The 10023-nt window shown below is 40.1% G+C and overlaps 1 protein-coding gene across 1 annotated transcript in view; it reads left to right on the forward strand.

The window, feature by feature from the left end:
* The window catches only part of LAMB4 (laminin subunit beta 4), a 111279-nt gene that overhangs the window by 82277 nt on the left and 18979 nt on the right, over nucleotides 1-10023 (forward strand). The window contains 2 exon segments of the mRNA XM_087437110.1: nucleotides 3173-3333; nucleotides 9565-9770. Of these exon segments, the coding sequence (XP_087293236.1) occupies nucleotides 3173-3333; nucleotides 9565-9770 (367 nt within the window).

The raw sequence follows: 10023 nt of genomic DNA on the forward strand, positions 1-10023 counted from the left end.
CAGTTAGGATAACATGTGATTTTTCCAAATGCCATTGATTATAACAAAAGGACAATTATTAGGAGCATTTTGGAAAGCCCAAACCCAGCAGAGCTGAAAGATACAAAATTGCAAGTAGGGTAGTTTCTAACACAAATATATTTTTTTCAACCACGCACTTAGGGAAATTTGCTAAATCTTCCCAAATTCTTCAGTTGTTTAGAAGCCCATACATTAATGTGAAGTCTTATAACAAGTATGATAATTCGTTCAAAATGCTATATAATTTTTATTATATATTACTGAATCCTTTTTTGCATTCATCAAATATTTCCAGAGATTATGTTGGTTGTTCTGGGCCAGGACTCAGCAAACCACAGCCCACGGGTGAAATCAAACACATCACCTGTTTTTGTAAATAAAGTTTCATTGGAACACAACCATGCCCATTTATTTACACATCTTCTGTGGCTGCTTTCCCTCTACAGTGGCAGAGTTGAGTTGTTGTGGCAGAGACCCTATGCCCCTCAAGGCCTAAAATATTTACTCTCTGGCCCTTTACAGATATTAACATCCCTCCTCATAAAAAGTACTGGATTAAGGAATAGTGGAAGCTGCAGAGTTTTATGTCACACAAAACACAAGTGTAAATATAAGGCCATTCATTATCAATAGGCAAAAATCCTAGAAGTGTATGGTAATTGCTTAAAAGTCACACAAAGAAGAAGATACAACCCACCTGGACAGTTCAGAGGACGGGTCAGCTGCACCGCGAAGGCAGCTACGGTGCCCAGGGAGGCCACGTGGCCAAGCCAAGCGGTCCAGTGAGAACAGGTACAGCTATACCCTTGAAAAGATTGTTGCCCTGCAGGATTTGGGCCCCATGTTCCCAAATCTCCCCACTTTTCAGAAAGATTTTTATGGAAATATCCTCACTTTAAAATATAGGCAGCTAATCCCACAGTGCTTTTCTTTTTTGTGTGTGAGGAAGATCAGCCCTGAGCTAACATCCAAGCTAATCCTCCTCTTTTTGCTGAGGAAGACCGGCCCTGAGCTAACATCTATTGCCAATCCTCCTCCTTTTTTTCCCTTTTTCTCCCCAAAGCCCCAGTAGATAGTTGTATGTCATAGTTGCACATCCTTCTAGTTGCTGTATGTGGGATGCCGCCTCAGCATGGCTGGACAAGCGGTGCATCAGTGCGCGCTTGTCCAAACCCTGGCCGCCAGTAGCGGAGCGCGCGCACTTAACTGCTGAGCCACAGGGCCGGCCCCCCCACAGTGCTTTTAAACAGCACTGTATAAGCCAAAGAAACATGTCTGAGGATGAGCTTCGGCCCCCCCACTGGTTTGTGGTTCTAGAAAATGGCAGACAAAGTGGAGCTGAGAAAGCAGAATGAGCCGATCCACAGTGAACGTTCTAGACAAAGAGATGGCAGGAGCCCAGGCAGAGACAGAGAGAAGAGAGCAAGAGAGCAGGAGTCGCGGGCCACGCCTGAAGCGGTGAGGAAAGGAGTGATGACTGGGCCTCTTCAGCCAGAGCCAAATGCCTCCCCCCTGGTCCACCTGCTGAACTCCTAGTCCTCTTTAACAGCCACCCAAACACCACCTCCTCGCTGAAGGAAGCCTTCCCTGACCTCCTGAGAGAAAGGCATGTGTTTCCTTCTCCATCTTCCCACCTCTTTGTGGCTCACCCATTGCCTCACTGAGGGACAAGGAGGGCAGAGGCTGCCCAGGCCTGGTTTAGTTATATAATTAATGTTTGCTGGTGAATTACAAGTCAAAGGCGAGGGGAAGGACAAGGAACCCAGGCCGTCATGAGCATAGATTCAGAAGTCAAACCACCGTGGTTCAAATCCACTTACTGCTGTGTGGCCCTAGGCAAGTTATTTAACTTCTCCAAGCTTCAGTTTCTTCATAAAGAAGGGAGACAAAGTCTCTATTTCGTAAGATTCTTGTGAGGATTACTCAAGACAAGCCACTTAGCACCATGTCTGGCACATTGTAAGTGCTTAAAGAGTACCAATTATAATAATAGTAATTACTATTATTATTATTATTAATAGCCTAAAGAATCATAGTCCTGACAGTTGGAGCCTAAAGGAAAAGTGTGTAGATTAGAAGGGAAAGCTAGAGCAGAAAATTCTAGTAAGCATTAGTTAAAGCTTTGCACTTGGGCCAAGATAAATTGCTCCCATAAATTTGTATTGTAATTTTCCTCAATCATACTCTTCAAGATTTGCACCCAATTTCCCCATCATAGGGGATTTACTAATCATTCACTTGAACCAACTGTGTGTGCCAAACCCAGCAAAATGAAGCGGGACAAAGGTGTGCACCATCAGAGAAGAAGATGATGGAGAATGAACACACCCAGCGGTACACTCACCAACAAGAAACCTCCTTGTCACTTGTGTGATTTAAAAGTTAAGACCCTTAGGAGGCCGGCCCAGTGGCGTAGCGGTCAAGTTCGTGCATCCGCTTTGGCAAGTTCGCGCGCTCCTCTTCGGCGGCCCGGGGTTCTCAGATTGGGATCCCAGGCCTGGACCAACGCACCACTCATCAAGCCATGCTGTGGCAGGTGTCCCATATAAAGTAAAGAAGGACGGGCACGGATGTTAGCCCAGGGCCAATCTTTCTCAGCAAAAAAAGAGGAGGATTAGCAACAGATGTTAGCTCAGGGCTAATCTTCCTCACCAAAAAAAAAAAAAAAAAAAGTTAAGACTCTTAGTACAGAAGTAGCACTAAAAGGAACCTTACTGGAAGCAGATTTATTCTAAATGAAGAACTGATTTTACCCTGGGCTGGGTGAGATGTTCTGTGTTGAAATCGAATGTATATTGGCTCCCTTAGGCTGATTTAAATGAACCACATCTGAATACCAGTTTTTGAAAACTCAAAGCAAAGGGAGACAGAGTATAAACAGTTGAAATTGAAAGATTGAAAAACATTTATTCTACTAGACCTTTTATGCTGATCATATTTGAGGTGAATCTTGAAATATTCCAGGAAGCTGAATTAACAAAAACGAGATGAGCTATAAACAGAATTATGAACTGTCAAATGAAAAATTGGGGGGGAAAATCCATTCTAATTATGAGGACACCTAATAATGAGAGTGATTTTTTACATGTGTTTTTTTCCCACCAATCTGTATTACAAGCTTCACTACATTTACTCTCATTTTCCCCTATAGGAAACAAATCCTGCAGCTAAGTGAGCAGCTGAAAACAGTGTATGAATTTCAAGATCTGAAAGAAAAAACAGTAAGAATGAAGAACGAAGCAGACCTCTTACTTCAAGATCTTCAGGGAGAAATTGATTTGTGCTCCCGTGCCCGTAATGCAAGCATTGTGGGTAAGAGAGAAAATGCACTTCAGTGGTCTGTTTCTGGACAAAGATTGATGAAATCCATAGTGCATGCCATTAGTGAGTCACCCTGTGCTTACTGCCATAGCGCCTGAGCACTTTAGAACATGAAAACACACCAGTTAAAGGTATTATTTGTACATGAATATTTCAACTTTTTAAACATTGCAGAGTTTGGATAACATTTGCTCAAAATAATGAATAAAGCTAACAATGTCTGATACTAAACAAATACTAAAACTCAAAGTAATCTTCTAATGCCAACCCATGCAAGGTCTTGTGTAATCAGCAACTTGGAAATTCTAATATGGCCATAAGGAAATGTGAGATATATTTCTATGCCTTCCTGAGTATAAGCCACTCCATTTCCAGCAACCATAAATGCAAAGGAAGATGAGGTGAAAAGGACTTAAAGAAACATTTCTCGTGAGAACTTTGTAGGGGGTTGGAGTCATGTCCTAGAAGCCTTTAATTTGTGTTGCGCAGTTCTTAAAGATGATGGGGAGTCGAGGTTTGGAAGAGGGTGGCATTGGAGGATCCTGAGCTTGCCTTCTTCCATGGACACAACAAACCTACAACTACCTGTGGAACAATTTCCTCTGAGAAAGATCTAGAAACTGAATGAAAAGAACCTCCACAACAAGGGGCAACACAGAGAAGGGTGGAAGAGGCAGAGATAAAGCCCCACTGAGGGGAAAAAAACCACACCCTAGCTGAGGCACTTCATTGTCAGGAGTGACCTCAAAGGGACAGAGCTTTTCCCAGAGGAGTAGGGGAGTCCAAGCTCAGTATTAGGTACCTCAGCCCTTAGATCCAGCACAAGAGAAGTGAGACCCCAAAACACCTGGCTTTGAAAACCAAATGTGTTTCCTGGTTACAACCAGGAAAACCATAGAACTTCAGGGAAAGGAAAACCTACTCTTAAAGGGCCCACGCACAGACTCACTCAACTTGGAAACCAACACAAAAACGCCAAATAGAAAAGTGCATAGTCCATTGTTAAAAGAGACTCACTTACTAAGCTCTGAGCTCATCCCAGAGAAGTAGGAGATGGCTTGGGACCCCCCAGGGATTGAGACATTGGTGGCAGCCATTTTTGTGATCTAGTTCAGCCATGCTGCCACACATGCTGGCAGGCGCCATTTGGACTCCTCCCTCTAGCCTGTTAGTGGAGGGGCCTGCCAGAGGCACCCGAGGCAATTGAGTGCAACCAGGCAGCGGCCTGCTCCAGGGACCTGCCCCGCCTACCAGCGAGCTCACAGCCGATTTGCGCTACTGGGACCAGCAGCCAGCCACACAGGGGATCTACCCCAACCACCAACGCACCTAAAACGGTTGCACAGTGATGTGGTGGAGGCCTGCCCCACCAACCAGCACAGCTGAGGCAGTTGCACGCCCCTGGGCCACACAGCCTGCCTGCACCAGAGCCTGCCCCACCCAAGAGCAAGCTAGCAACAGCCGTCCAACCAAGCCTAGAAACCAACCACACCAGGGGCCTGCCCTGTCCACCAGTGAGCTCACAGCAGTGGTGCACTGCTGGACTCCAAAACCAGCCATGTAAGGGGGTGTGACTCACTCACCAGTGAACCTGCAGTAATTGTGCGCTACCAGGCCTCACAGCCAGCCATGCTGCGGGCTTACTGCACTCAATAATGCACCTATAGCAGCTGCACATGGCTTGAACTTGCAACCAGCTGGCCTGGGGACCAGCCTAGCCTACCCACATGCCCACAACAATAGCAGCTCCACTACAACAGAAGGGCACATGCAGGGGACACCCCTGGAGCATTTGTCATGGGGGAGGAGAGGGGAGCACACTGCTGGGCCCCATAAGACACATCCCACATAAGACCGCATTTCCAAGGTCAGGAGACATAGCCGATCTACCTAATACATAGAAATAAGCACAAAGAAGTAGGCAAAGTGAGGAGGCAAAGGAATGTGTTCCAAATAAGGGAACATGACAAATCCCCAGAAAAAGAACTAAATGAAACAGAGATAAACAATCTACCTGATAAAGAGTACAAACTAATAGTCATAAGGAGGCTCACTGATCTTGGGACAAGATTAGATGAACACAGTGAGAACTTCAACAAAGAATTGGAAAATATAAAAAAGAACCAAACAGAACTGAAGGTTATAATAATGGAAATGAAAAATTCACTAGAGGGAATCAACAGCAGAGTAGATGACACAGAAGAATGGATCAGCGAGCTGGACAAAAGAGTAGAGGAAATCACCCAAGCTGAACAGAAAAGAGAATTAAAAAGAATGAGGACAGTCTAAGGGACCTCTGGGACAACACCACGCATTCTAACATCCGTGTTATAGGTGTCCCAGAAGAAGAAGAGAGAGACAAAGGGGCAGAGAAACTGTTTGAAGAAATAATAGCTGAAAAATAACCTGAGGGAGGAAACAGACATCCAGGTACAGAAAGCACAGATAGCACCAAACAAGATGAACCCAAAGAGGCCCACACCAAGACATATTATAATTAAAATGTCAAGAATTAAAGAAAAAGAGAGAATCTAAAAACTGCAATAGAAACACAACAAGTTACATATAAAGGAAATGCCATAAGGCTATCAGCTGACTTCTCAGCAGAAACCTTACAGGCTAGAAGGGAGTGGTACGATATACTCAAAGTGCTGAAAGGAAAAAACCTACAGCCAAGAATACTCTACCCAGCAAGATTATCATTCAGAATGGAAGGAGAAAGAGTTTTCCAGACAAGCAAAAACTATAGGAGTTTATCACTACTAAACCAGCCTTACAAGAAATGTTAAAGGGACTTACTTAAGTGGAAAAGAAAAGAACACAAATAGGAATAAGAAAATTATCAAAGAAAAAAAAATCACTGGTAAAGGCAAATATACAGCACAGGTAGCAGATCAACCACCTATAAAGCTAATATGAAGGTCAAAAGACAAAAGTACTAAAAATATCTGTTTTATGATAAGGTATACACACAGACACAAAAGGGGGTTAAATCTGATATCAAAAACAAAAAATGGGGACGGGAGTAAAAGTATAGGGTTTTTAGTATGAGGTCAAACTTAAGAGACTATCAACTTAATAAGGATTGCTGTTTACGTAAGTTATTATATATGAACCTCATGGTAACCACAAAACAAAAACCTATAATAAATACACAAAAAATAAAGAGCAAGGAACCTAAACATAACACTAAAGAAAGTCATCAAATCACAAGGCAAGAGAGCAAGAGAAGAAGAAAGGGACGGAGAAGATTATCCAGAAAAAAAAAGTAACAAAATGACAATAAGTATATACCTATCAATAATTACTCTAAATGTAAATGGACTAAATGCTCCAAACAAAAGATATAAAATGGCTGCATGGACAAAAAAACAAGACCCCTATATATGCTGCATACAGGAGACTCACTTCAGATCTACAGACACACAGACTGAAGATGAAGGGATGGAAAAAATATTCCATGCAAATGGAAATGAAAAGAAAGCTGGTGTAGCAATACTTATATCAGACAAAGTAGACTTTAAAACAAAAACTATAACGGGAGAAAAAGAAAGGCACTACATAATGATAAAGGGAACAATCCAACAAGAGAATATAACACTTGTAAATATTTTTATGCCCAACATGGGAGCACCTAAATATGTAAAGCAAATATTAAATATTAACAGACATAAAAGGAGAAATTGACAGTAACACAATAATAGTAGGGAACTTTAACACCCCACTTACATCAGTGGATAGATCATCCAGACAGAAGATCGATATTGGTCTTACATGACACATTAGACTAGATGGACTTAATAGATATATACAGGACATTCCATCCCCAAACTGAGGAATACACATTCTTTTTGAATGCACAAGGAACATTCTCCAGGACAGATCACAGATTAGACTACAAAACAAGTCTCATTAAATTTAAAAAGAATGAAAATATATCAAGCATCTTTTCTAACCACAATGGTATGAAACTAGAAATCAACTACAAGAAGAAAACTGGAAAAATCACAAATATATGGAGATTAAACAAACTGAACAACTACTGGGTCAATGAAGAAATCAAGGAGGAAATCAAAAAATACCTGGAGACAAATGAAACTGAAAATACAACATACCCAAATCTATGGGATACAGCAAAAGTGCTACTAAGAAGTTTATAGCAATACAGGCCAACTTCAAGAAACAAGAAAAATCTAAAATAATCTAACATTACACCTAAACGAACTAGAAAAAGAAGAACAAATGAAGCCCAAAATCAGTAGAAGGAAGGAAATAATAAAAATGAGTAGAAATAAATAAAATAGACACTAAAAAGACAATAGAAAAGATTAATGAAACTAGGAGCTGGTTCTTTGAAAAGATAAACAAAATTGACAAACCTTTAGCTAGACTCACTAAGATAAAAAGAGAGAAGGCTCAAATAAATAAAATCAGAAATGAAAGGAGGAGACACCACAGAAATACAAAGTATTATAAGAGAATACTGTGAAAAGCTGTACACCAACAAATTGGATAACCTAGAAGAAATGGATAAATTCTTAGAATTATACAACCTTCCAAAACTGAATCAAGAAGAAATAGAGAATCTGAATAGACTGATCACTAGAAAGGAGATTGAAACAGTAATCAAAAACCTCCCCAAAAACAAAAGTCCAGGACCAGATAGCTTCCCTGGTGAATTCTACTAAACATTCAAAGAAGATTTAATATACAATATACGTATCCTTCTCAAACTCTTCCAAAAAATTGAAGAGGAGGGGATGCTTTCTAACTCGTTTTATGAGGCAGACATTACTCTGATACCAAAACCAGACAAGTACAACACAAAAAAGAAAACTACAGGCCAATATCGCTGATGAACACAGATGCAAAAATCCTCAACAAAATATTAACAAATCAAATGCAACAACACATTAAAAGGATCATACACCGTGATCAAGTGGGATCAATCTCAGGGTTGCAAGGACAATTCAACATCTGCAAATCAATGTGATAGATTTGCCAGAAAAATAAAGGCTGAAAATCATTCTAAGCAATAGGAACATGGTTTTTTGTTGTTGTTTTGTGATAAATGAAAGTCATGATATTAAGAGTATGTTGGTGTAAGAACCAGAAGGTTTAAAAGATAAGGCGTAGCTGTCTCAGGCCTGGATCGGGACCCTGGGTCTCTGGTCCCTAAAATATGGAGTTATCATTTAAAGCCCTAATATACTATCGTTTACATTAAAACATACCATACTACTGTCATGAATTTGTATTTTAATAAAAATATGGAAAATATAGAGAAACGCTTAAGAACACAGGCTCTAGAGTCAAACTACCCGGCCTCACATCCCGGCCTCATCTCTTACTATCAGTGAGACCTCAGGCAAATAACTCACCTCATCAGAGCCTCGTTTCCTCACTTGTAAAATGAGGGTGATCACACTCATGCACACCTCAGTGTTTTGTGAATATTAAGGAAGAAAATTGGTAAGAAGTACAGGCATACAGAAAGCACTCAACAAATGTGAGCTGTTGTCATCAGCCTCAACATCAGAGGTCAGCAAACTATAGCCCACCAGCAAATCCTACCTACAGCCTGTTTCTGTAAATAGTGTCATTGGAAGACAACCTCGCCGAGTTATTTACATATTGTCTGTGGTTGCTTTCACTCAACAATGGCAGATTTGAGTATCTGTGATAGAAGTACCGTGGCCGGCAGGCCTAAAACATTTATCCTCTGACCCTTTACAGGACAAGTTTGTCAACTCCTGCTCTATATAATCAGGTAAACTTAAAGTTGGTGTATCATATTAGGGTTCATATAGGTAGTCATAATTAATACCTTATACTTGTGGAACACTTTTCAGAGTATTTATATATTATCTCACTTAATCCTCACAAATTATTATCGCCAATTTACAGATAAGGAAACACAATCTAAGAGATTAATTGATTTGCTCAAGGACATACCCAGACAGTAAAGGGGGAACCCAGCACTCAAACCCATGTCTGCAGACTTCAATCTCAGTGCTCTGTATCTATTATATATATGTATCTATTACACAACATCTAATCCTCCCCTGGTAAGTGCAAATTCAAGGAAGAGGATGTTGAATTTTTATATTGATCATTGAGACCAAGACAGTAGTCAAATTGTGGAATGATTATCTTAATAGCCAATGTATAATTTCATCTGTCTTCACAAAATTTATCTTACCTCAATTTGTGTTGATGTAGATTCATCAGAGAACATCAAGAAGTATTATCAGAGATCATCATCTGCTGAAAAGGAAATTAATGAAACTACTTCCATCATAAGTAACTCAGAAAAAACCAGGAATGAATGACTTACCGTCTTAGATACACTAGCCTCAAAAGAAAACTTGTCACTGGAAAAATTAAAGCAGATTAAGATACCAGATATCCAAATGTTGAATGAAAAGGTAAATATTCATGATGGTGTAGTGAAAATGTTTGTGGTTTCTACTTGGTATACAGACTTCTTCAATTGTATTTCCCTGTCTTACATTTTATTTCTTTTTTTATTTATATTTTATAAATATATAAATGTATATAATATATAAATACTCTGTTATATAATATATAAATAATACAACTGTATTTATTTATATTTTATTTTTTATTTCTTAAGTCAAGTTTGAGAAAAATCAAAGAGTAAACATAGTGGCTTGATTT

Source organism: Ceratotherium simum, chromosome 1 (genome assembly GCF_057802395.1).
Source record: "Ceratotherium simum simum isolate JZ-2026a chromosome 1, ASM5780239v1, whole genome shotgun sequence".
Classification (NCBI taxonomy): domain Eukaryota; kingdom Metazoa; phylum Chordata; class Mammalia; order Perissodactyla; family Rhinocerotidae; genus Ceratotherium; species Ceratotherium simum.